Genomic DNA, 26432 nt, shown 5'->3' with positions numbered 1-26432 from the left:
GGACGGGCTGGAGTCTTGGCTTGGAGGCTTCGTAGCTGTGAGCCACTCCATCTCTAGAGAGGAGGCCCCGGGCTCGGGGCTCCGGTGGGTCCTGTGGAACCGACAATCTGGCCCTGGTGACCCGGGCACGCTTTGAATTCCCTGAACCCGGTTTCCTCCTCAGGGTGACCGTCCTCGCCTCTCAAGGAGGGCTGAGGACGTGTGGGATGAGGCAGGGGAGGGCTGGGCACAGGGCCTGTGGCTCCGCAGACAGCTGGGGACACTGTTCCAGGCGCTGGGACACGGCCACGAAGGGACAGAGGCCACCACCCCTGTCCCCATGGGCTGCTCCCCCCCGGTGTCCACTACCTTCTATCCTGGAGGGAGGTGGAGACCCGGGAGGGGTGGTTCCTGGGGTCCTCAGCCTGTGGTCACCTGAGAGCTGGGGTCCCCTATTTCCCCTCTGTGCCCCTCTCAGACCCAGCAGAGCCCGGCACCGAGCAACTCTCAGGAGATGTGTCGCCTCCATGAGGAGCCTTCTCTTCCCACCCACCAGGAGACAGACACGGCATCGTGGCTGAGCTGTGTCCCCTCTGAGACACAGTCCTAACCCCTGTACCTGTGGATGTAGCCTTATTTGGAAATAGGGTCTTTGCAGATGTCATCAGCTTCAATGAAGTCACAGAGGACTAGGGTGGGGACTCAGGCAGAAAGGCCGTGGGACGTGGAGGCAGAGACGGGAACACAGACTGGGGCCCCCAGAGGCGGGAGGGGGAGGAAGGAGCCTCCCCAGAGCCTTCGGAGGGAGTGCGGTCCCGTGACGCCTTAATTTTGAGCTTCTGCGTTCCAGACTGGCAGAGGATGAATTTCTACTTTTCTTGACCCGCCCCGCCTGTGGTCCTTTGTTCGGCCACCCCGGGAAACCGAGGCGCCCAGGGGTGAGAAGTGGGCACTGGAGGCAGCAGCGGGAGGCAGACCAGCGGCGCCTACATCCAGAGCACCCGCTTCGTCAAGAATTGAGGCGTCTCGGTCACATGACACGCTACCACTTTCGTGAGCGAACCGTCGAGAATTTAAAACACCCAGATGCTCAGGGCTGGCCAGGATGCGGGACATGGAGAGCTCACATCCTGCTGTTTTCTGGAACATTCTTCCGTTTGGTGAATTCATCCCAAGGAACAATCAGATCCGGGGAGAGGCGGCGTTCCCGCTGTGCTCCGTGGTACCCACGGCGGGAGCGGCCTGCGTGGACGCCCACTGTGGGAGTGGTGTGGCTGGGTCTGCGGGAGCCGGGGAGCACCGGGGAGGTCCCGCCGCTGCTGTCCTAGGAGATAACTCCTCATGCGCAGAGTGCAAGAAGGACACAAAATGCACATCCTGGGGACTGGGTGCCCACAGGAGCATCAGTAGCCGGGAGGGGTCTCCGGGCCCTAAAATCAAGGGCAATTTGAAATTTCCCTGTTTGGGGTTGCTGTAGTTTCCAAACTTTGCATAAAGAACTGATATTATTTTTGAAACAGGGAGACAACGCAGTGACAAACAGCGGCTTTAGGCCAAGTGCACAAGGTCTCGATGCCCAGGCGGGCTGCACCTGGGGAGGTGGGGTCCTGGGGCGGGGCGGGGCAGGCAGTGTGGTCTCTGCGGGCCGGTGGGAGCAGGTTGTGGGGACCGGGTCCAAGCCTCCGGAAGCCGGACCGAGGCTCAGGCAGCCGCTTCTGTGGCTGGGCTTTACCGTGTGCCTCCTGCTGTCGTCCGAGACAGGGCGTGGGGCGGGGGGGGTAGACTGCGTCGACCTGCGGAATTGCCGTGAGAACACCCACATGCTTGGGGAGAGCTGTGAACCCGAGCTGGGACATCAGCACGGCACGAGCAGAAGAGGGGCAGGGCTCAGAGAGGCCAAGGGATTTGCCCGAGTCACACAGCGGCTGGCACGGACCGTCTGACTTCGGTTCCCAGACTCCTCCTGTGGGGCTGCTTCTGGAAGGCCCCACTGGAGCCCCCGGGCCAGCGCCGCGCTGGCCGGAGAGCCACCGGAACAGACTCAGTGTCGCCGACCTGCCAAGGGGGCCCTAGGGGCCCTGGGCAGAGACAACAGGCCTTGGTCCAAACGGGTTTGCGTGTCATTCGTCACTCACACGCCAGGCAAGGACATGATCCTCTGACGCGTGGGTGCACAGCACGGCCTGGCAGGCGGGTCTGGTACGATGCAGCCAGGGAGGGGTCCCTGGGGTCAGCTGACCCGTGTGCGGGACTCATGTCACAGGCCCTGCGTGTGTTCCCGGGTCCCCGACGCCAGCCTGGAGCCGGCCCGGATGCGGCACTCTCTGGTGGAGGTGCTAAGCAGGCTCAGAAGGTCGGGCGACGTGTCTGCGGGCACCCCCGCGAGGGACGCCTGTGCTGGGCGTCCGCCTACCCGGGGGAAAGGCTCATCCCAGGTGGGGCTGGAGGTCAGCAGTTCACTCCCTCCCTGGAGCCGGGCCACCCCGCCACATTGTCCCCCGAGAACACTGATCCTGAAGGTGTGCAAGGGCCACGCTGTCCCCTGGCCTCACACGCTAGGCCGTGCGCGACCCCCCCCCCCTCCCGCCGCTCCCAGTGGAGCTCTGTCTCCCAGAGAAACACCGAGCTGTCCTGCCTTCTGTCTGGGGTGGGGGCGGGGGCCGTGTCCAGTGTCCAGAAGGGCCCTCTGAGCCTCCCACGCTGGGTCTCTGGTCTCCTCCTCTGGCTCCCGTCTGTGGTCCCATCGAGGCTGTGACTGGCTCTGTCCAGAAAGGCCCAGGACCTTGATGCCAAATCCCCCTCCTGGGGCAGAGGCTGGGTGAGCAGAGCAGGCTTGTTTGTGTTTGATATAAGTGTTGGATTGTTCTCTCTGCCCTCCTCGGCTATTATGCGGAGTCAAGTCCTAAAATAATATTGCATTTCCTCCCTCATAATTTGGAGGGAGGATGCTCATCCGGAATTGAGCCGGATGGGGGTGCTTTCGTGCGCGGGCACCGGGGACTGCTGCTCACCGCGTTCCCCAAGTCCGCCAGTGCGGGGGCTGCTCTGGGAGAGGGGCGCTTTTGTTCTTTGACAAGCGAGTCTTTCGGAGAGCTGGTTTCTTCATCGGATTGTTCAGTGTTCTGAATGGGGCCGTGAACCCTGGACCCCAGAGACTGGAGCCAGTGACTGGCTGGTGACCAAGCGTGAGTCTGGCTCGTGAAGGCGCCCCTGGGAGACAGTGGTGCCTGGCGCATAGTGGGTGGTCAGCACACGCTCAGGGCCGATTCCTGCACAAAGAACACTCACACAGCGATCTCTTCTGTGGCCACAGGTCGCCTGCTTTGATTTCTAAATGCCTGCTCTGCTGTATCAGAGCGGCCGGGGTGCATGCTTCCTTCACAAGTCCTCAAAGCCCTTCTGTATCCGCTGTCCTGGCAGGTGTTCCCGTGCCCTGAGCCTGAGGGGAGGGGGCGGAGGCCGTCCTTCATGGGCTTCCTGGCGGAGACGAAGCACTCAGTCTGTGCCACTGAGACCGTGTTCAAATCTCAGCTCCCCGCCACTCTTCTGGAAACTTGGGCTTAGCTTGTCCTGTGCCTTGATTCCTCACCTGTAATATGGACTCAAAATACTGACTGTCACGAGGACTGAGATGAGGGAGCATAGATCCCAGCACCTAACTCAGTACGCGATGCTACTGTTATTCAAAGGAAGACCGTGGTATACAGCTGGAGCTTAATAGGTTAATTTCTTTCATTTACCCTACGGATGTTTGCTGAGCCCTGACGAGAAGTCAGGCCCTACGGTCGGGCCCAAGGGCACACAGGGAAGACACGGAACTTGTCCTCCAGCGAAACAAGATGACGAGGGTGATGGTGATGATGGGTGAATCGTACCTCTCCCCCCCAACACACATCTCCCGGGAACGTGTGAATGTGACCTTATCTGCAAAGGGGTCTTTGCAGATGGAATTAAGTTAGGATCTCTAGTGGTGACAACCGTGGCTATTTGTACGGGAGCCACGGGACACTCGTATGCTGGGTGAGGTGGTACGATGATAATGACTTGGCTTGCCATTATCCGTCATTACCTGTGCCGGGCTGTTGTGCTGCACGTGTTGTGGAATTCTGTTCCCTGACAAGAATGCTGAGGGGGGCAGTTACCCCTGCCCCACAGATACAGCAGCCCAGGGACAGTGAAGTCAGTTGCGCACAGTGATGATATGGATACAGAGCAGCTGGGATCTGAACCCAGCAGCCCAACCCCGCCCTCCTTGTGATGGCTTGCGTGGTGGCATCCCTTCTGCCATGAAGGCTAAATGGGACCCCCAGTTCCCCTCACTTGCCCCAATCGCAGATCGTGTTTGTCAAGAATTGCAAGGAGAGCGGAGGACATTCACAACCAAGCTCAGCCCTGAAGCCAAACCAGTCCCTTGGGGTTGACCGCTCATGGCCGGGAGCCTCTGGTGACAAGCGGCACAAAACCCAGCCCAAACGGACCAAAGCTAGAAAGGGAATTTGGCTCATGTAATCGGAAAGCCCAGCGGCAAGCACGGCCTCTTGCTGGCTGCTTCCTCCCCTGGTGGCGGCAAGACGGGCACCACAAGGTTTGTGCCAAGCCCTCCTGGCTCTGGCCTGTGGCAAATGGTTGTCCGATTCCCCTCCGAGCCCTGGAGTACATGGTTGCTACCTCCAAGTCGGTCACCTGCCAATGGTGGCCAGGGGGACCGATGCTCGGACTGGATGGCCTGAGCTGTAGGCCCACCCCTGGAGCTGTGGGTGCGGCCAACACCATGCTGACCTCCAGAACATAAGTGGAGCAACATACACCAACACAGAAGGGAGGCTGGATGCTGAGGGTTAAAAAAATCAACAAATATCCAGTATACAGGCACAGCTTCCTGTGCACTCTGCAGATAAGAAAATGCAAGTCTGGAGATCTGCCCAAGATTACTCAGCTAACACTCAGCAGGGCTGGGGCTTGAGTCAGAGATTCCCCAAGCAGTGCTATTTCACTGTCTCCAAAAACAACTGGAACATGAAACTTAAGGATCAGTGCCATTCGAAACATCAGAAAACATCAGATATATAGGAATAAACTCATAAAAGACGTGCATGACCTTTACACAGAAAACCGCGGAACACCACTGACAGAACTTAAGATCCTAATAAATGCTGGGATCTACAACATCCGTGGATTGAGGGCCACCTGCATAAAGATGTCAGTTCTTCCCACACTGACCTATGGATCCAATGCAATTCCAGTCGAAACTCTAGCAGGTGTTTTGAAATCAACAAGCTGATTCTACGATTTATGTGGAAGTGGAAAGGACCAAATATAATGGAATCTTGAGTTTCTAAAACAGGTCACTGATAATATCCAGGACACAATCCAAAGTTACATGACACATGAAACACACGACCCCTTCTCCGGAGAAAAGACAACCAACAGAGACCAACCCTGATGTGATACAGGTGTTTGGAGTGTCCATAGACAAGGGTTTCCAAGCAGGTATTTTGCTATGCTCAAGGATACTGAAGAAATTAGGTTTGTAATAAGTGAATGGACAGAAAATCTTAACAGAGAAATAAGAAGCTATAAGAAGAAGGCAGACAAAAATTCTACAACTAAAGAAATGTGATGTCTGAAATTAAAAAATTCACTAGATTTTCAGGTGAATTCACAGAATGGAAATGACGGAGAAAAATCGATGAACTTAGACATGAACCACTAGAAACTATTTAATCTGAAAGCAGAGAGGTAGAGATTGAGATTAAAATGAACAGAGCCACAGGGACCTACAAGATCATATCAAAAGGTCTGTGACGTGTGCATTCAGGGTCACAGGGGAGAGGAAGGTAAGAACAGGGCAAACAAACTATTTGGGCAAACAGCTGAAGATTTCTCCACTTTGGTCAAAGCTATAGGTTTATAGATTTAAGAAATTCATTGGATTCCAAGCAAGAGGAATACAATGGAAACTACACTTTAGTACATCATGGTGAAACTTCTGAAAACCAAGGACAAGGGGACAATCTTGAAAGCAACCACAAGTAAATGGCATCAAAAATCTAGAAAATAGGGGCGCCTGGGTGGCGCAGTCGGTTAAGCGTCCGACTTCAGCCAGGTCACGATCTCGCGATCCGGGAGTTCGAGCCCCGCGTCAGGCTCTGGGCTGATGGCTCGGAGCCTGGAGCCTGTTTCCGATTCTGTGTCTCCCTCTCTCTCTGCCCCTCCCCCGTTCATGCTCTGTCTCTCTCTGTCCCAAAAATAAATAAACGTTCAAAAAAATGAAAATTTAAAAAAAAATCTGGAAAATAATGATCCAAATTACCACTGAATTTTCACGTAACACAATAAATCCAGAAGACAGTAGAACGTCTTCAAAGCACTAAAATGTAGATTAAAAACTTTCAACCCCCAATTTTATACCCAGCAAAAATATCCTTCGAGATTGAAGGTAAAACAAAGACAGTTTCACTGAAGAATTCATCAGCAGCTCACCTGTGTTAGGAGAAATACTGATACGGTTCTTGAGGTTGAAAGGAAACGGATATGTGGAAATCCAGATCTTCTGGAAGGAAGGAAGAGCCTCAGAAATGGTAGATGTGTGGTGGGTCACTGTGAGGGTGGGGGCACAGCTCCCCCACAGTTCTGTGTCCTGTGGACGAGCCAGGAGCCTTAAACTGGTCCTTCCATGTACACAGTTCCGTGGATGATCCTACCGGGATGTTTTGTCGTTAGAAACCAACAAGCTGATTCTAAAATTGATTTGAGAATGTGAAGAACCAAAAATACCCAAAGCAACACTGAAATGTAAGAGCAAAGTTGAAGAACCAGTGAATTCAGGACACAGCACCCTGAGCTCCAGAAGCCAGGCGGCAGGGTCCCGACAGAGCCGTCGGTAGGCAGACAGACATAACAGAACCCACACTTCAGAGACAGACCCACACCAGTGTGCTTATGTGATTTGCAACAGGTGGTGTGGGCACAGCTGGGTGTCTACACACCCCAAATTAATCCAGGACAGACTACAGGCCTGGAGGCAAGAGCCAAATGCTTTTAAAATAAAATTTAGATGAATGTCTTCACAACTTGGGGAACTGGCGAAAGTTTCCTAGGACACAGAAAGCAATACAATATGCAAAAAGTATTTATAAATTAGGTTTCAGCAAAATCAAAACCAGAAGCCATCATTAGGAAAATGAACAGGCAAGCCGCAGGCTGGGAGAAAATATTTGCAAACCGTGTATCTGACGGAGGACTGGTATCCAGGATATGCAAAGACGGAGAACACACTTTTAAGAAAAGGGGCACTTGGAGCAGATCTCACAAAGGAACATATACTCACGGCCAATAAGCACACGAAAAGGTGGCCACCTCAGCTGCCAACAGGTAAATGCAAAATCACTCTGATTCACCATTCTGATCTCTCCCACCGGAGATGAGTTTTGCTTGTTAGATCTTCGTGTAAGTGGAATCCTGCGGGACGCCGTCCCTCTGGATTGCCTGGGATGGGCATGGGGGCACTGCCTGGGGTTCCCTATCTTGACAGGTTTCAGCTCACGTTTGTTGGAACTCGTTAGATGGCAGCCTTGAGATCTGTGCATTTCATCGCGTGTAAAGTTTGCCTGAAGAGGGAATTAAGAGCCGTAAACAAACACTGGCCTCTAGGTAATGATGCACACGTGAAGTGTCTTGGGCAACGTGCACCTATCTCTGCACCTTATTTCAAAATGCATCGACAAAAATATGACGGACTGATGGGTTTACAGATGGAGAGAGGTATAATGAAGCAAGTATGCTCGATGTTCATTGTAGGGTCTGGTGGAGGTATATGGGAGGTCACTACAGAATTCTGTGAAGCTTGCTGTAGGTTTGGACGTTTGCATAATCAAATGTTGGGAGGAGAAAAAAGAAACGATGCAAACCACGGAGTTCGACAATATACTTGCAATGCTTTTTTTCCAACAGAGAGCTGGTATCCAGAGAACATTTTTAAACACCTCTGAAATCAGTAAGAAAAGACAAGGGCATCTGAGCTAACAAGGCAACATCAAGCAGGTGCTTCACAGAAGAGGAAATCTCCATGGCGGACAAGGTCCAAGAATCTTCAGTGTCCTTAGTCGGCAGGGAGTGCCAAGGAAAACACGACGTGTCCCTTCTCACGCAAACCAGAGGAACTACAAACAAAGATCAACGAGACAAAACATAAGGACGGATGACACCAAATGCTGTCCGGGGACAGAGCCACGGGAATGCCTGGGATCCGTGGTGCACGTGTAACTCGCTGCAAATACTCCAAACGCCCACGTGGGGGCACGTCTGCAGGCTGAGCATCGGTCGCCCCACGACCGCGGGACCCCTTGCGGGACAGTCCCTGCGGATGTGCCTGCACGCTCACGGATACGCGCAAGGATGTTCACAGCAGCGCAGGTCATAGGAGCCGGAGGCCGGGAACAACCTGACCCGCCACCAACCGCAGTAAAATGCAGTACGTTTGCACAACGGGATACGACACACCCCAAGATGCGGGTGAGTCTCAGACACATAATGTTGGTTTAAGAAAAGCCAGACACAAAAGAGGACGTTCTTCACTTCTTAAGTTTACTTGTTTATTTTGAGCGAGAGGGAGAGAGAATCCCAGGCAGGCAGGGATTCGCACCGTCAGGGCAGAGCCCAACTCCGGGCATGAACTCACGAGCAGTGACATCGTGACCTGGGCTGCAATCAAGGGTCAGGCGCTCAGCCGACTGAGCCACACGGGCGCCCCCGAAACAGAACATTTTGAATGGCCTTATGTATATAAAATTCAAAATTATGAGCCTGACCCCCGTGATGGAGGGCAGACCGTGGGTACTGGTGGGCAAATGTGGGGAGTGTCCTGGCCGGGAGGGGCCGCGGGGATTGTCACGTGGATGGGTGGGTTCACCCCACAAACGTTCGGGTCCTGCAGTTTTCCGTATAGAAAGGATTCCACGATAGTCCTATCCACACGCGTGCAGCATGCTCAATTTGGGGTGCACTGCCTGGGAGGCCGGCGGAAGGCCAGCTTGCGCTGGTGCGTGGACCCTTCAGCTGGCGGGGGCCCCGGGGGTCAGAGGTCTGACCCCCCCGGGCACTGGGGAGTCCAGGCTGGGCCGGCACCGGGCGGGGGGCAGGATGGAAACCCGAGAGGATCCCGCCCTGGGTCCCCGTGCGTGTGCCCCCCACCCCGGGTTCCCGTACGTGTGACATCCCATCCCCCTGCCCTGGGTCCCCGTGCACGTGCCCCCCCACCCCGGGTCCCCGTACATGTGACATCCCATCCCCCCGCCCTGGGTCCCCGTGCGTGTGCCCCCCCACCCCGGGTCCCCGTACGTGTGACATCCCATCCCCCTGCCCTGGGTCCCCGTGCACGTGCCCCCTGCCCCGGGTGTCCATACGTATGACTTCCCATCCCCCCACCCTGGGTCCCCGTGAGTGTGCCCTCCGCCCTGGGTCCCTGTACGTATGACATCCCATCCCCCCACCGTGATTCAGTCTCCTCCGGGCAAAGGCTGCTGCCCCAGGGTGAGGAAGGCCACGGAAGGGAGAGGCTTCTTGACCACCCCCCCCCACAATCTGCTCCGACAGACTCTGGGTCTGCAGTTCCCGCTCCTGCCTCCCTGTCTACACCTCGCGCCTGAGTCACTCACTTAATAACTAACACAGTTTGGGAAACATTTAAAGCACGTTGCACATTTTTTCACTGCACGAGCAACAAAAGCATTAATTGAATCATGATCTCCCGCAAGTGCGGGCGGGAAGTTAAGGAACTCCGCACAGCCTCAAAATAGACTTGGCGATGCTTTTCCGCTCCCTTGCAGCTAACTCAGGGCAAAGCCGCCGTCCCCTTACCTTCTCGGCTACTGCCTCGGCCTGAGCCGCCCCGCGCATGCCTCAGACGGGGCTCAAAGTCTCGGGTCCACCTGCGCCCTCCTGCTAATGCTGCCGGGGCGCCCACGGAGCTCCTGAGCTCAGGGCTGGGCTGAGAATAACCTCAGCCCGTCGTTTCCGGGCTCAGGGACTGTCCCCTGCAGGTGAGGGAGGGGGTGTGTCTGCACCAGTGCAGGCGGCAGGGACAGCAGGTCCTCCCTGGTGGCGGGGAGAGCTCCTTATGACAGCCCCTGAGAAGGCCCCACTGTGTCTCTCCCTGACACCCCAGGGGGAGCACAGGGCTGGTGCCCGGGGGGACCCGCCCGGCCGTCCCCACCCCCACCTGCCAGGACAGCACAGCCCCGGGAGCGCTCATCCGACCGGGAGCCGCCCAGCCCCAGGCTCCCAGGGGCTCCGTGGGGAAGGCCGGGCGTCCACCGTGTGCGGGAGGCCACCCCCATTTCACACTGGAGCACACGGAGCTTCCAGAAGGCTCTCTGGTACCTGCCCAAGCCTGCACAGCTATTAGCAAACCAGTGGGATTCAGCAAGTCCCTGTCCCCTGGCCTGACGTTTCTGTCCCCATCTCCCCCATGAGTGGGACGTGGCTCCTGCCCGGAGGAGTCCCCGGCTGACAGCAGAGATGGGGAGACTGCCCGGCTGTCTCAGGACCGGCCCCTCACCGCACGTGGCTGGCCAGGGCCACCGGGCAGGGCCACCGGGCAGGAGGGCGGGGCTCCCTTCCTCCAAGTTGCCTTCGTCATTTGCCTGGCCGCTCTGCGACTTGGCCCTCCCCCGTGGCCGCTGGCGGAAAATGACAATGACGGTGGCCGCAAGAAAAAATACCTGTATATACACACACGCACATCCACGCAGGTGCACACACACATCAACACAGGTACACACACCCACGCGGAACCAAGAGCAGCTTGTTTGTGGGCAGAGGTTCATGGATGAACCCTGACACTGGGTTCAAATAGTAAGTAAGTAAATTGTAAGTAAATGGGTTCTCTACTTATTTCCTCTTCCTTGGAGGCCCACTGAGGCTCAGAGAGCCTAGTTGCACGAGGCCACACAGGGCCGAGGGGTCTGCCCCGGGAGCCTCTGACCCCAAGCACCGCACCCCAACTTCCGACCCACTGCTCCCACATCAGCCCCCTGCAGACGGGCAGGGTAGAACACGGGTCCTCGGGGCGTGGGGGCCCCTGGGCCTCGGGCAGAAGCCCCCGCCTGGGGGACCCGGGCACGAGGCGTGTGTGTGAGGGAATCGAGCGTGCGATCTGGTTTTCGTGAAAACACGCAGATCTACAAATGGGGCAGCGGGGGGCTTCCGGTGAAGAGGCCTGGTCCCGGCCTGCGGGGGGCTGTCTCTCCGAGAGACGTTCGGGAGACGTGGCCATGCCTGGAAGGGCCGCCAGAGACCTCACAGGGCCAAAGGGTTTTCCTGAGCCCCTACTTTGCCAGCCTTTGCGGAGGACCCACGTCGCCCATGGTCACCAGGGCCCGGAGGCCGAGCCGCCAGGAAGCGGCTGGGGAGGGCGTGAGCCCTGTTGTCACCCTCCTCGGGGAATTTCCGCTCGCCCTACAGGTCCAGGAACACCTCCTCTGTCCTCCCCCCACCTGTCCCCATGGCACCTGCTCGTGTGCAGAGCCGTCATCACGCTGCAGGGGGTGTGGCCCAGGGACCTCTCTCCTCTGCCCTCTAGCCCCTCGAGGGTGGGCCCGTCCTGGTCCTCGGCGGGCCTCCCCCGTCCCGCTCAGGGGAGACTCCTGCCTGTCCCGGCGGCTGGGGCCAGCTGAGGCTTCCCCGCCTGCCGAGTGGATTTTGCAGCCGCCCCGCCTTGCAGGCCGAGTGCGGGCTGGGCAGGCTCGGTGGCAGCTACACTGGGGATGCAGGGTCCCGAGTTGCTGGCACTGTTTTCTCCCGTCGGCTCAGTCCCTCAGGCTGGGCACGGGGAGCGAGCGGTGCTGTGGAGGTCAGAGCAGGACGTGACGTAAGGACCTCCCCTATCTCAGTTTCCCTGTGGTGTGGCAGGGGAGACCGAGGCCCGCAAGGCCAGGGGGTTACTCAGGAGCACACTGCTGGAGCTGGAGGGAGAAACCAGACCGCCCAGCTCTTGAGAGCTACGGGCCGCGGGCTGGTCGGGGTTTGCACCGTGGGTCCCACAGAGGCGGAGAGACGCTCCCATGGCACAGGCAGGAACTCAGGCTCACGGTGGGGGGGGGGGATGGTCCACGGGGAGTCAGCATCCAGCTCCATTCAGCACCCCGTGCCCTGCGCCCACCCTCACGCACCTGTTCCGGGGGAACACAGGGCCCGGGGGGAGGTAAGCTGGGCTGGGACTCGGACGGCAGAGTCTTAAACCCCCCAGCTGCCCTCGCTCGGGTCCCCGGACTTGACTCATCTCCAACTCTCAGCTGCCCATCCAATCCGGGGACAGTGGAGCTAAGAGGCCCGCTCTGGCGCCGGCCAGGTGGTTCCAGGACCCCGAAGCCCGGCTGCGGGGAGACTGCAAATAGAGATCGGATTCACGGGGTCGGAGGCGTAGTGCTCGCTTCGCCTGTGCCGACGAGCCCGGACGTACAATCCTCTTATTTCACCCTCGAAACGTCGCTCTCCAGGACACTTGTCACCCCACTCTGCAAGGGACGCTGTGCGGCTGGTAAGGAACACAACGAGGACTTGATCCGGCTCCGTCGGGTTCCAGAGACGTGGTCGTGACCACCGTCACGCCCCCGGCCCGCGTTCGCACCTGCCCCACCGGTTCAGACTCTCGTCCTGGGCTCCAGAGGACCCCAGAGAGCTGCCGGGGGGCCAGGATGAGAAGTACTGCCCCCCCCCACCTTGTCTCCCTTCCTGTCGTCCCAGGGGAGCTGTGGGCATGAACCTGGACGTGAGCAGACCCTTCGGTCCTCAAGGGTTCCGGATTTCCACCTGCCCGGCCCCCAGGGCTGAGTTCCTTCTGCAGAGGAGAGCTCTCTGGGGTCGGGGCTGCCCCGGCCTCCCAGGCTTTCCTTCCTTCCTTCGACAACGGAAACCCCAAGCACTTATGGAGTGCCTACTGTGTGCTGAGCCCTGTCCTAGACGCGCTCGGAAGGGGGAAGGGGACAACAGAGATCAGAGCAGAAACAAATGAAACGAGAAAGACAACAGAAGAGACCAACTAAACTCACAGCTGTGTTTGTGCAAAGATAAAACAACAACCTTAAGCTAGACTAAGAAAGAGAAGAGAGAAAGCCCAAATAAATAAAAGCGGGAGTTACAACAGACACCGGGCGTACAGGGGACGGAAGATGACACGCCTACGACGTGGACAGGCCGGAGCGAGTGGATAAATCCCCAGAAACACACAGAATACCAAGGCCGACGCACGAGGAAACGGAAGGTCGAAGCAGACCGGCAGCCAAGAGTGAAGGTGAAATAGCAGTGGAAAACCTCTCGACACAGAAGCGCCGGACAGATGGCTCCACCGGCGGACTCTGGCCAACACAGAAAGTAAAATTTGATACCAGGCCTTTGCGGCTCTCCCAAAACACCGAAGAGGAGGGAACGCTCCCCGGCTCGTGTCACCAGGCCAGCATTACATGGCCCTCGTTCCCAAGCCAGACAAGGGCACCACAAGAAGAGAGAACTATAGACCAATATCCCCGATGAGGCCAGACGCGAGAATTCCCCGCCGAACAGCAGCAGACCGAACGCGACGGCGCAGCGAGAGGATTACGCACCGTGGCCAAGAGGGATCCGCCTCTGGGATGCAAGGAGGGCTCGGTGTATACAAGTCAATCAACGTGGCACGGCATATGAACAGCACGGAGAAGGAAAGTATATGATCCTCTCAGTAAGCGTGGAAAAAGCACTTGACAAGATGCAGCGTTCTTTTCTTTTTTTTTAAAAAACTTGTAATTGTTTTAATGTTTATTTAGTTGTGAGAGAGACAGAGACAGGATGCGAGTGGGTTGGGGCAGAGAGAGAGGGAGGCACGGAACCCGAAGCAGGCTCCAGGCTCCGAGCCGTCAGCACAGAGCCCGACGCGGGGCTCGAACCCACGGACCGCGAGATCGTGACCCGAGCCGAAGTCGGACGCTCCGCCGACTGAGCCACCCAGGCTCCCCTCAATGTTCTTTTCTAAAAATACTCAACGGACTACAGGATCATAGCTCAGTGTAACAAAGCACAGGTATGACAAGGCCACGGCTAACATGACAGTCGACCAAGGAAGACTCTAAGATTGGGAACAAGCCAGCGGGGCCTGCTCTCACCGCGTGTATGCCTCAGGGCCCCGGAGGTCCTGGCCTCAGCAACTAGGCAAGAAAAATAAATGAAAATCACCAGTATTGGAAAGGAAGACGTGAAGTTGCTCTGTGCACAGACGACATGATCTTATATGTGGACAAAATCCCAAAGACTCCACCAAATAGCTGCCAGAACTAATAAGTACATGAGTAAGGTTGCAGGATACAAATTCCACACACAAATATCCATTGCATTTCTGTTTACTAACGATGAACTCCCTGAAAAAGATACCATGGAAACATTCCCATTTATAACTGCATGACAATGAATGAAAATAGTGAGGAATGAACGTAAACAAGGAGGCGGAAAGGTACAATGAAGGCTATAAAACACGGATGACGGAAATTGAGTAAGACACAAATAAATGGAAAGATAGCCTGTGTACATGGACTGGAAGAATTAAAGTGTCTATTTACTATGTTAAAATGTCTACACTACCCCGTCTGCAGATTCAATGCAATCCCTAGAAAAATTCCAATGGCATTTTTCACAGAAATAGAAAAAAAAAATCCCCAAATTCGTATGGAAACACAAAAGACCCCAAATCCAGAGCAACCTCGAGAGAGAAGAAGAAAGCTGCAGGCATCGCATTTCCTGATTTCAAACTATATCCCAGAGTTTTAGTAATCAAAACGGTGTGGTTCTGGCATGCCACAGACTTCTGGAACAGAGTAGAGAGCCCGGAAATAAACCCACACATATACACTCAACTAGTTTTCAACAAAGGAGCCAAGAATCACAAGGGAGAAAAGACAGTCTCTTCAATAAATGGTGTTGGGAGAACGGAACAGCCACACGCACACGAATAAACCTGGGTCCTTATCTGATGCCAGCCACAAAAATCAAGTCAAAATGGACGAAAGACTTAAACGTAAGATACGAAATCGGAAGAATTCTAGAAGGAAACAGGGGAAAAGCTCCTTGACGATGGTCTTGGCAATGACTTTCTTTGGATCTGACATCAAAAGCACAGCTAACGAGAACAAAAATAAACTATTGGGACTGCGTCCAGCTAAAAGGCTTCTGCACGGCTAAGGAAACAACCAACAGCCTGAAAAGGCCACGCTCAGAAAGGGAGAAGATACGTACAAGCCGTCTCTCTGACAAGGGACTAGTATACAAAATATACAAGGAATTCATACGGCCCAAGAGGAAAAAAAACCCAAACCACAAAACCCCAAAAACAATCCAATTAAAAAGTGAGCAGAGGACCTGGGACCTGAACAGACGTTTTCCCAGTGACATATGATCATCCACAGGCACACGGGAAGGTGCCCGACATCACTGCTCATGGGGAAGACGTAGGTCAGAACCACAGGTCCCTCCTCCCACCTGCTAGAACGGCCGTTATCGAAGACTAGTAGACGACAGGTGCCGGTGAGGGTGTGGAGACCCCGTGCGCCGTTGGTGGTGAGGTCACGTGCCACGCACGTAGCAGGTGCAACCACCGTGGAAAACAGGAAGAGACTCAACACAGAACCGCCCTATGATCCGGCGACCCCTCCTCTAGGCGTGTATTTGTGGGAATGAAAACAGGATCCCGAAGAGGCATCTGTGCCCCACGCTCACCGCAGCACTGTCCACGGCAGCCGAGACGTGGGCCCTCGCCGCGTGCCCACCGGCTGGGCGTGCGGGTAAGTAAGACGTGGTATTTACACAAGGGAATACTCCTCGGCCACAGAGAGGAAGGAAACCACATGTCGGACATTTGTGGCCGTCACACCTCGATGATCCCGGAGGGCGCCGCGCTGAGTGAAATAAGCCAGACACAGAAGGACAAATGTTGCGTGATTCCACTTATATGTGAAATCGAAGAAGGTCAAACTCCCAGAAGCAGAAAAATGATCCTTAACTGATCCTACTGCAAACACCCCATTTCCAAATAAGTGACGTTCACAGGTTCTGGGGGACGTGAATTTTCGAAGGGCACTGTTCAACCCGCTACAGGCGGAAAGTGAGACGGACTGGGGGAGGCCCTGCTTTTAGACCAGCGGCGGTCCAAGAGGGCCAGAAGGTTGCTGAGGCCCGAAAGGAGAGGGAGTCCCGTGGAGGGTCCGGCCCGTGCAAAGGGCCTGAGGCAGGAATCTACTATGGGCTCTCAGCCACGTGCAGCAGGCCACTGGGGGCTGCAGGGGAGGTCAGTGGGGCCGACTCACTGACTTCCTGGCCAGGACCTCCGTGGTCACGGTCACAGAGGAACAGCATCGGTCTGTACCCCGAGCAAGGCAGGAAGATGGGAATACCTGTGGCTTCCGAGCAGAGTAGAACCCAGCAAACTTGGGTTTCAAAAGGTCAGGGTCCCCGTGGCTGCTTGTGGAGCTACTGGGAGGGTGGCATCCTGAACGAGGGGACCGAGGCCCCGGAAAACTCTCTCTGCCGTCAGTCCTGGGACCTCGAGCGTGTACACGGCCGACCTACTGCTCGGACGCCTTGGCAGTTCCCAGCCACCCCGTCATCTCCCTGGACCTCCGGACGGCCCGGCAGGGCTCCCTCCTGCCCGGCGCAGTCTCAGGTCGCCTGGCCCGGAGCCTGGCTTCTGTCTCACCAGCTCCTTCGGGCCTCCTCCTTGCCAAGCCCCCGCCTGGGCAGCCCGCAGACCCTGGGGCCTAAACACCAGCATTAGTCTAGCTTCCCGGGCTGGGCCGGCCCCCCACCCCTATGGGAGCCTGTGGTGGGCAAGAGCCAGAGGGCCCGATGCCCTCGGAAGTGCCCACGGGTCAGCTCCACACCGTGCAGCCGGTCATCAGAGCCGGAAGCCAGGGGAGGCCAGATAGGGATGTCTTCCTGTGACACCAAGCTGCTAAGGAGAGGGGAAGAAGGCGGGGAAAGGCCCTCAGGGACCCTCAGGGACATGGCTGCTGCCGGGGAGGCCAGGGGCTCGTGCCCAGGGTGGGCTACGCTCGGGGCAGCTGATAATCAACATGCCGATCACACAACCCTTCTGACGGCCCCTGACGGTGGCTCTGTGGTCGTCCCTATGTCCTGGCACAACTCAGCCCTGCCATGCACATTTGTGTCCTGGGGGAGCCACGCCTGGCCCTCGGGAGATGCTGAGGACATGTCTCCGCTTCTGTCGTGCTCTCCAAGTGATGGCAAACCTTCTGGGTTAAAAAAAATTTTTTTTTTAAATATTTTTGAGAGACAGAGGGAGACACAGAATCCGAAGCGGGCTCCAGGCCCCGAGCCGTCAGCACAGAGCCCGACGCGGGGCTGGAACCCACGGACCGTGAGATCGTGACCCGAGCCGAAGTCGGACGCTCCACCGACTGAGCCGCCCAGGCGCCCCCCTTTTTTTAAAATTAAAAATGGACTTTGTAAATCGTTCCCAGAGCTACAGAACTGTAATCTGTCACTGCTCTCTGCCGCGCCAGCTGTCTCCTGGCTGGAAAACGCACACGCACGAACCCCCCTACCGTCGCCGGCCGTGAAGGAGCTGCGAGGCCCGTCGGCGTCAGGTTCACGTACGGGCCGTGTGACCTCACGTCCACCCACTTCCCGAACTCTGTCTCGTCACCACAAGCAAACCCCGGCCCGGTAGCCGTCACCCCTAACCTCTGCGCCTCCCGCCCCGCGCCCCACGTACTCCCCGCGGGTCTGTCTGCTCCGGGCATCACGCGGGTGGAGCCGCGCGGCGCGCGGCCTCTTGCCAGGGGCTGTCCCTCCTCGTGCGGGTTGTGAGGCTCGTCCGGGCCGCGGCCCCCGTCACGGCCGCGCTGCCCCACGGCCCAGGTCCGAAGCCCGCTTTCGGGCGTCACAACAGGATGCCAGAGCGAGCACCCGCACGCGGCAGGTGACGTGCCCGGGGCAGGATCCAGGCCCCTGGGCGCGGAAGGCCCCTGACAGCCCCCCCCGCCGCCCCGTGTCCGGGCAGCCCGCTTGCATGGGGGCGGACCCCCTCCCCCGCCGAGCGCTGTCTCCGGCACAGAGATTCTGTAAGCGCGACCCAGCATCCTCGTGCGCCCTTGACCTCCGAGGGGAAACCAGAACATCACGGCCACCGTCTGCGTGCACGCGCCCGAAGGCTCAGGGCCTTCCTGAGGCCTCGTCCTTTGATTTCAGTGTTTTTGACAACAAACCCGCAGACCAGGGTCCACGGGGGGCGACGGAGGCCCGGGGCAGGGAGGGACGGCGGTCTTTGCTCCCCCTTCTGTGGTGTTCTCTGGGCCCCACCAGATGGCCTGGTGTGAGGTCAGGGGTCACCTGTGAGGGCAAATGTCATCCTCTGAGTGCCCGGAGCGGCGGCCTCGCTGCACCCCCCACCGATGACCAGGAAACCTGGGCCCAGCAAGGTCGCGGCACTCGTCCCAGGTCACGCGGCCGGGACAGGGGTGCTGGGGTTTCCCGTGGAGCCACGGCCGATCGCCACGCGGGCAGATAAAAGCATCCCGCGTGGTTCTCCGACGGTTCTGGAAGTCGGGAGTCCAAACTCAGTCTCACGGGCTTGCCTGAAGTCAGGCGTGGGTGGGAGGGGTTCTGCCTGGAGGCTCCGGGCCGAGCCACTCCTTGGCCTCCTCCAGCACCTACAGGCGCCACATCCTTGGCTCGTGGCCTCGTGTCACTCCGCCTCCGGCCTCATCCCTCCTTCTCTCTGGCCCTGGCCTTCCTGCCTCCCCCATAAGGGCCCTGTGACGACATCGTGCCCAGCCGGTCCTCCGGGGCCACCTCAACATCGTCACTCAACTCAAGCCCCTCTGCCACGAGAGCTCGCACATCCACAGGCCCCTGAGCGGCCATCCAACAGAGAGGGAAACTGAGGCTCGGAGGGGCCAGGCGAGCTGCCCAGGACGGCTGGTGAGCGGCTCGCCCGGGGTCTGAGTGGAGGTGGGCTGCCCGGCCCCCGGGGCAAGGCCACGTTGGCTCTACCCCCAGACCCTGGGGTGCCCGGTGAGGGGGCGGCAGGGGAGATCTAGGGGAGGCGGGCAGGGCCGGGCCGCCCTCGGGTAGGGGGCAGGGAGCTGGCAGGGAGGCCGCCCTGGGCCGCGATAGTTGTGCACTCGGACTTAGAGGGGCCGATGCTGGCTGTGTTCTCTTTAAATGTGGAAAGTATTTTTCCTTCAGTAACTAAGGCAGCTCTGTGTTTATACCATCAGCCCCTAAGGTGGGGGCGATGGGAGGGAACCATCTGGAAGACGGGGTTTGCTGTGGAGAGGCTGGCTTCTGTGATGGGGGGGTCTCCCTGGGGCATGGGGGGGAGGGGTGTGCGTGCATGCAGCCGTGTGGCCAGCGCGTGTGCCGCCGTTTCGAAAAGCTCGCGGGCCCGGCCCCTGCGTGGCTGTTTCTCTGTAGAACGCGGGCCCCGCCTCTCTCAGCCTCAGTTTCCTGATCTGCGCAGTGGGGGCGTGCACCGCTGCCTGGCTGCGTATCTGGAATCGAGATGCTGGCAAGAGTGGCTGCCCTGCTTCTTTTTCCAGATTTTGCTGGAAGCTTCCTCTGCCTTCTGGCCGGAGCCGCGCTGGCCCACAGCATCTGGGTGCCTTCAGCTCTTTCCAAGTGAGGTGATGGAAACCGGGGTCAGGGCTGACGGTCTGCCCGGGGCCCACAGCTGGGAGGCAGGACGAGGCGGGCTCACACCCTGGGCTCCACTCTGGGAGACCCCGCCCCCTGCTGAAGGCCCGTGGACACGCACACACGTGCCCACTGTGATGCCCTGAGGTGTCCCGTGTCACCTGCCCCATGGATCCGAGGGTCTGCTGGGAGGAAGGGGTCCTCGGCAGCTCCTCACCTGGAGGCTTGGGGTCCCAGGTCAGGGAGGACAGCTAACAAGGCTCCCCCACGTCTGTCCCAGGTCTTGAACCCCAAAAGGTGCCATCAGCCCGGGGCTGTCCCTCCCCCCTCTGACCTGGTCCTTTCGGACAGGATTTGCTCCTCACTCACTGTCCCAGGGCAAGGCTGCCGGTCCCCACCTTCGTGGGCCACAGCCGGGCCAAGTGTGAGGCCAAGAGTTAAGTCTCGGCCGGACGGTGGGTGGGGTGGTGCTCCCAACAGGAGCGTCCGCGTCCTAACCCCTGGCACCTGTGACTGTGGCCGTACCTGGACACAGGGCCTTTGCAGCGGTGATCAGGTTAAGACGAGGCCATGCGGGAGGAGGGTGGGCCCTGAATCCAACCACTGGTGACTTTGTAAGAGGAGGAGGTCAGGACGCAGACACAGAGGACGGGCCACGTGAAGACGCGGCAGAGACTGGAGGGATACGGCCCGAACCAAGGGACGCGGGGGGGCCCCCGGGAGCTGGACGAGGCAGGAAGGACCCTCCCCAGGAGCTCCGGAGGGAGCCCGGCCCTGCCCCACCTGGATCTCAGACTCGGGCCTCCAGGCTGGGAGGGAGGAGATTCCTGTTGTTTCAAGCCCCCAGTCTGCGCTGTTTTGGTACAGCGGCCCCGGGACGCTCCTACGGCTGGTGAGGGCAGGGGAACGGCAGCCCTCCTGGGGGAGCAGAGCTGCTGATACCCGCTCCCCTCCAGGGCACCAAATCCGTGTTGCCTCTTCACCAGGCCAGGCTGCCCCAGCGGTGACCGCGCACGGCAGGCGAGTGCGGAGGGTCCACTCGGGCCTCGGGATCGGCTGTGATGTCGCCGGATCTCTCTGGGAAGCGCAAGGGGGCGTCTGAGGCCCTCCACCTGCTGCCCTGCCCTTCCTTCCAGGCTCTTCAGGGGGACAAACCTGCTGGTCCTCAGAGCCCAGGGGCGGCTGCTATGTCCTGGGCTTCTGCAGAGGGCCCTTGACGTGGGGGAGCGTGAACCCAGGCTGGAGGTCAAGAAGGGGGAGGAACGGGGGGCGTGGAGCCCCAGCGGCGAGTCAGGGTGGGCGACCCGGCCCTCGTTCTTCTGGAAAGTAGAGACCCTGGGCCCTGCCTCGGGGGTTCATCCCGGCCGTGAGGTGACACTGTGGAGGGCCCAGGTCGGGTCCGGCTGGGGAGGTCCTGGCAAGCGGCCAGGGCCGGAAGCCTGTGGTCTGGAGGCCAGCAGACAGGGCAGCTGACCCCGGAGCCCCACCCGGGGTGGGGACATCATCTGGAAAAGTGCTCCTGGGACAGGGCCAAGAATCCGTCCCCAGAGACGTCAGCTGGGCACTGGCGAAGGAAGAGTAGAAATGGAATAAAAATCCCTTTTTAATGCTCTCGGCTGCTAAGTTCAGCACTTTAGCCAGAAATCAGAGCAGAGCGCTCACACTGGCTCCTTCCACACCCCACCTTTCACGCCCCCGCCGCGCCCCAAAGCCCTGGTGGGGGAGGGTGCCATCTGCCTCCACGTGGCCGGGGGTCCCTTCCGCGTGGCCGGGATGTCGGGTGACACTGGATCAGGGGCAGAGCAAGGCCGCGGTGGCGTGGGAAGGTGGGCCGGGCTGGTGGACGGAGGCACAATCAGGAGGGGCGCGCCAGGCCTGCGGGGCGGGGGGTGGGCGTGCCGGCAGCGGCCGCCGGAGAGCTCGCTCGCAGAATCCGCCTTCCTTCCAGGCCCTGGGAGTTGGGTCAGCACGCGAGGAACTCCAGCCAAGTCCCAGCGAGGCTCCTGGAAAATGACCCTTCGGTGCATGGCAGCCCTGGGGTTCTCTGTGAATCTGCATAAAACAGACGGTGCGGGGGTCCCCGCGGGCCCGAGAACTGAGCTTGAGTTTCAAAATGTGCGTCCGGAGGGGCCTTAGGACTGCTGTCCCGGCAGCCCCTCGTTACGGGGGGCTTGGGACCACCAGGGGAGTCGCGTGCCCTAGTCACTGCTATGCACCCAGCTCAGGGCTCCTCGCTCCTCAGCCCCCCAAACTAGTACCAACCTTGGAACGAAAGAGTGGAGCCCGTGACCGCAGCAGCGTTCGCCGGGCCGGGGGATTAGATTTCAGCAAAGATGCACTGTTTCCCCCACCAGCCTCCGGGTTAGGACAGGGTGCTGTCCTTGGCCGCTCAAAGGCGGGCGGGTGAAATGATGCGTGACTTCTGAGCCCAGGACTCTAAGAAGCAGCTGTATATCCACTGGCCCTGGGCGCTTCTGACCTCGGCCGGGACAGCAGCAAGTCCCGTGCAGTCCCCGGGCCACGAAGACCATGGGCGCACCGGAAGTGACCCACAGCCCAGAGCCACGTTCAGCTGAGCACAGTCTAGGTCGGACGCGTTTCAACAGACCTGAAGTTGAGCGAGCGAGAAAAAAATGATCACTGCCGTATGTCACTGAGACTTTGTGGTTACTTGTTACACAGCCACAGCTGACTGATACAGCCTGGAATCTGGTAAAGACAGAGGGCACAGGAGGGCACTTAAAATCTGCAGACTGCTTCCTGAATACCAGGCTCTCACAAGGGCAATTTTATTTTATCTCCTCTTTAAAATTAAATGTATTTAAATTTATTTATCTTTTAAGAAACAGTTTGCCCACTGCCTTATGTCAGTACAGCTATTCCCCTGTATTGAGGCTGGGAGGGTTAGCTCAGGTTGGGGAAGTGGCTTGTTCAAGGCCACACAGCCCGAAAGTGCAGAGCTGGGATCTGTCCCCAGAGTGCACGAGCTCAACCACTAAACGGCACCATCCAATACAGGAGCCACAAGGCACCTGTGGCCATTTGGATTTAATTTACTAAATTAGATAAAACTACACATTTTGTTCTCCTCTCCCACCAGGCACCTTTCAAGCGCTCAGAGGTGGCCTGTGGCTGGTGGCTGCGTATCACACACACACACACACGCGCACACACACACACACACACACACACACGGGACCGTCCCGGGGCCCCAGGGAGTTCAGCTGCAGGTGCCGTGTGTGCGTGGACTGGGGAGCGCCCGCTGGCCAGCTCGCCCTGAGCCACCGTGCGCTCGTGTCACCCCACAGCCCACCTGCAGGACAGATGATGAGGGAGATGGGCTCTTCCAGAACCTTGCCGGGGACCCCGGGCCAGTTCTGACGGACACGGCTGTCCCCTCTGGAACGTCCGGTGCAAAGTGTGGACTGTTCCAGGAAATCCCAGGTCCTGGGGCTGAGGTGTGGGCCCAAGGAGAGCCGGTTTGGGAGGGAGCCCCTCCCCGGAGCCCACGTGCTTTGGGGAGAACGTCTGGCTGCATCCAGGATCCATCACGGCCTGTGGAGAGCTGTCCCCACGTTCCTCGCGCACCGTGATCACGGGGGCCCAGAGAGGGCGTGGCAACGCCTGAGGGCACACAGCGGCAAGAGGCAGAGCCTACCCGCGGTGCGCGTCCTGTGGAAACGCCGCTCTCGTCTCGCGGGTCAGCGCCTCCCCAGGGCACGGAGCCCACCGTGGAAGCCGGGGACCGAGGCCTTCCTTCCCCGGGAGGAGCTGCTCTCCCGCGTCGGGCCTGAGCCCACAGGAAGCGGACAGCGCTGGCTGGCTCCGCGTGCCCACGGCCCGGCCACCTGACCCGCCCCTGGGCAGCGGGGACCCGGGGCGGCCGCCCGCGGGGCTTGTCGGGGGCTGGGGGCTCGGGCTGCGGCCCCGCCCGTCCCTCTGCCTGCCTGGGTACGGGGGGAGGGGCCTGCCAGGGCCCCGCCCAGCACGTGTCGCCCCGTAACTGCGTGGACGGAGGCGGGCAGGGCCGGCCGCACCCGGCAGCTTCTCGCACGCAGGGTGGTGCAACGAGGGGTCCCGGTTGGGGGCCCGCCCTCGCGGCCCCCGGCGGCCCCCTCCTCCCTGTCCTCCCTCTCTCCCGGGCCCGGTCTCATCTCGGTGTGGGGGCTCTCTGAGGGCAGCACCGGCCACGGCCCGAGGCCCCCTGTCCTCTGTCCTCCACAGCCCCCTCCCCGCCCGTCTCGCCCCTCCAGCAGGCCGTCCCTCGTGTCTCCACGTCCACGTGTCAACACTGGGCCGGCCCGACGCCACTCCTGCCCTCGGCTGCCAGCAGCCCCCTGCCCCCGGCACTGCCACGTCCTTGGTCCGCGAGTCCCCCCCACTCCCCGTCGGCTCTCACGCCCCTGTGCCGATGCGGGCCGGCCTCTCGCACCCCTGTGTTGGCCGTGTGGCTCCCCCGCCCCGGCACAGGGCAGAGTCCGTTCCCAGACGTGCCGCCCGCCGGCCTGCCACCGTTTCGGCCCCAAATCCCCCCGTTCCGGCTGTGCGGCGTCCGTCCACAGGAGCAGAGAACACGCTGGAATACCGGGCCGGGGGCGTGAGTTTGTGCGAACGGGAGCCGCTTACGCCAGAGCCCCGAGCGCGGCTCGGTTTGAGGAAGCGGAAGGGGCCCAGGGTAGCGCCCACCCCCGCCAAACGAGTCAGCGGAGCAGCCCCCCTGCGCCCCCGCCAAGCGTGTTGGGAAAAACGCGGCTCCCCCGTAAGCACACGGCCTCCCAGGCTTCGGGTCCCCCGCGCTTCCTTGTGTGCGGCAGCAGGAAGGAAATGCGATTCTCTGGCCGACTGGGTCTCTCGCTGTGGCTTCCCCAGGGTCCCGCTGCTGGGGACGGTGGGGGGGGCGAGGGCCGGCCCAGGTGTGACCAGGATGGGGACAGGCATGTCCGAGTCTCCCCAGCGCCCTGGCTGAGGGGCCCTGGAACTGGCCCTCAGACCCGGGGCAGGGCGGGCTCCGCGAGGCACCAGCAGCCCCTTGCCTGGAACCCGGAATCCCAGCCCCGGCTCTGCCGTGACCTTCCCGGTGGCCCAGGTGAGTCGCTGTCCCTTCTTAGGCCTCAGGGGCCCCGAGGTGGGCAGCAGAGGCCTAGAATGTTCTGCAGACAGGCGCTAGAAGTGGAATGCTCGCAGGGGTTACCTGGAGCCCCCGTGCCCGCCTGGAACCGAGAAGGAGCAACGAACTGGGGCTCTATTTGCCGGTCCTTGTCCCCTCACCCCTTCTTCCAGGAAGCCTTCCTGGCCCGGGCCGCCTGCAGGCTCCCATTGCTGCGCGCGTGCACACACACACACACACACACACACACACACACACACACACACACGTCATCTCAGGCACGTGACCTGTGTCACGCCACTGCCCGGCACGGGGCCCCCCTGACGCCTGCTGAGAGAACACGCTTCCTGGGTGGGTGGCGGGGGCAGCCGGTGTATCCGCGCTAGTGTGCAGAGCGCGGCCGAGACGCCGCCTCGCGCCGGCCCCCTCTCGGCCCCGCAGACTTCGCGTGGGGCTGGGGGCGGCCATCCCGCTCTCGGGGAAGGAAAGTCCCAGGTCCTTGTCACCTCCCGGGGTCGAATTTGAGGCGGGAAAGGGCTCATTTTAACCGGTGACTCTGGCCTCTGGCCACCAGGCCTGGGTCCCTGCCCGGGGCGGGTGGGGGGGGTGGGGTGGGGCGCTGGGCGCTGGGAGGGCCACTTCGGCGTGGGGTCGCTGACGGCTGTGAGCACTGAGAGCGGGTCGCCGTCCTTCAGGCGGGAGGTCAGGGGTGTGGGCTCCGCACCGGCCCCAGCCGGCAGTGAGCGCTCGGGGGGCCGTTGTGCCCGGCGGGCAGTGAGCGCTAGGGGGCCGGCGTGCAGACATCTACACGGAACAGCCCGGAGCCTGTTTTGTAAGGCCTCTGAGCTAGGAGCGGTTTTCACATTTTTAAAGGATTGTAAAAAAAAAAAAAAAAAAAGTGACAGAGGCCATATGTGGCCCGCAAAGCCTGAAAGATTTATCACTCTTTGGCCTTTTACAGGAAAAGTTTGCAACCTTTAGGGTGGAGGAAGGGACTGGGCAGTCAGGCCAGGGGGGAGGGGGTCTTCGGTGGAGGCCAGCAGCCCTGCAGCTGTGGTCCCTGGCCTGGTCCCCAGGTGTGGTCCCCAGCCCCCACCCCCCCCAGGCCCTGGTGCCTCTGGAGGGTCCCACCTCCCCTCCCCCTCCCCCTCCCCCAGGCCCTGGTCCCTCTGGAAGGTCCCGGCCCCCTCTCCCTCCCTCTCCCCATGGCTTCTCGGCAGAGGCATGTAGACAAGCCCCTTAGCCAGCTCTCCCCCAGGCCCCGGCGGCAGATTCTGTTCCGGGGGCTCTTCCTACAAGGCCCCCCACCAGCTGGGGCCCTGAGTCAGAAGCTCCTCCCTTCGGGCCTCAGTTTCTCATGTGCTCGGCAAGTGGGCTGGCCTCACCCTCCCCGGGGGCCTGTCCAGCTCCAAATGCCCACAGTCTCCCATCCCCAAAGCTTAAGGAGCACCCGAGATTCGTGAGCAGGAAGGGTGCCCGCGGGACCTCAAGCTCGTGGCTCCAACGCCAGGGTCACGACTCCCGGCCCTTCCCGAGCGAGCCCCATGTGTCTTTTCACAAGTGGAGGAGTCCTCTCGACTCGTCATCCAGGCGGGTCTTCTCCAGGCCCCACGGGCGGGTGCGGATCCACGCAAACCCTCCTGCCATCTATCTGACCCCCTCCGAGTCGCGT

At 59.8% G+C, this 26432-nt stretch overlaps 2 protein-coding genes across 2 annotated transcripts in view; both read right to left on the bottom strand.

The window, feature by feature from the left end:
- LOC123382222 (collagen alpha-1(I) chain-like) overlaps positions 1 to 26432 on the bottom strand; it is a 42419-nt gene that overhangs the window by 14635 nt on the left and 1352 nt on the right. Inside the window, exons 3-9 of the mRNA XM_045045861.1 lie at positions 25400 to 25541; positions 21338 to 21705; positions 20637 to 20730; positions 16803 to 16948; positions 12150 to 12364; positions 11311 to 11436; positions 1107 to 1303 (exon numbers count right to left, since the gene is read on the bottom strand). Coding sequence (XP_044901796.1) covers positions 1107 to 1303; positions 11311 to 11436; positions 12150 to 12364; positions 16803 to 16948; positions 20637 to 20730; positions 21338 to 21705; positions 25400 to 25541 — 1288 coding nt within the window. The remainder of the gene's footprint in view (positions 1 to 1106; positions 1304 to 11310; positions 11437 to 12149; positions 12365 to 16802; positions 16949 to 20636; positions 20731 to 21337; positions 21706 to 25399; positions 25542 to 26432) is intronic.
- BANP (BTG3 associated nuclear protein) overlaps positions 7893 to 26432 on the bottom strand; it is a 304623-nt gene continuing 286083 nt past the window's right edge. The window contains exon 14 of the mRNA XM_045045590.1: positions 7893 to 8141. The gene's annotated coding sequence lies outside the window, so the exon portion shown is untranslated. The remainder of the gene's footprint in view (positions 8142 to 26432) is intronic.

The sequence above is a fragment of the Felis catus genome, chromosome E2 (assembly GCF_018350175.1).
Source record: "Felis catus isolate Fca126 chromosome E2, F.catus_Fca126_mat1.0, whole genome shotgun sequence".
Lineage (NCBI taxonomy): Eukaryota > Metazoa > Chordata > Mammalia > Carnivora > Felidae > Felis > Felis catus.
This window is presented reverse-complemented; position numbering and strand designations above follow the sequence as displayed.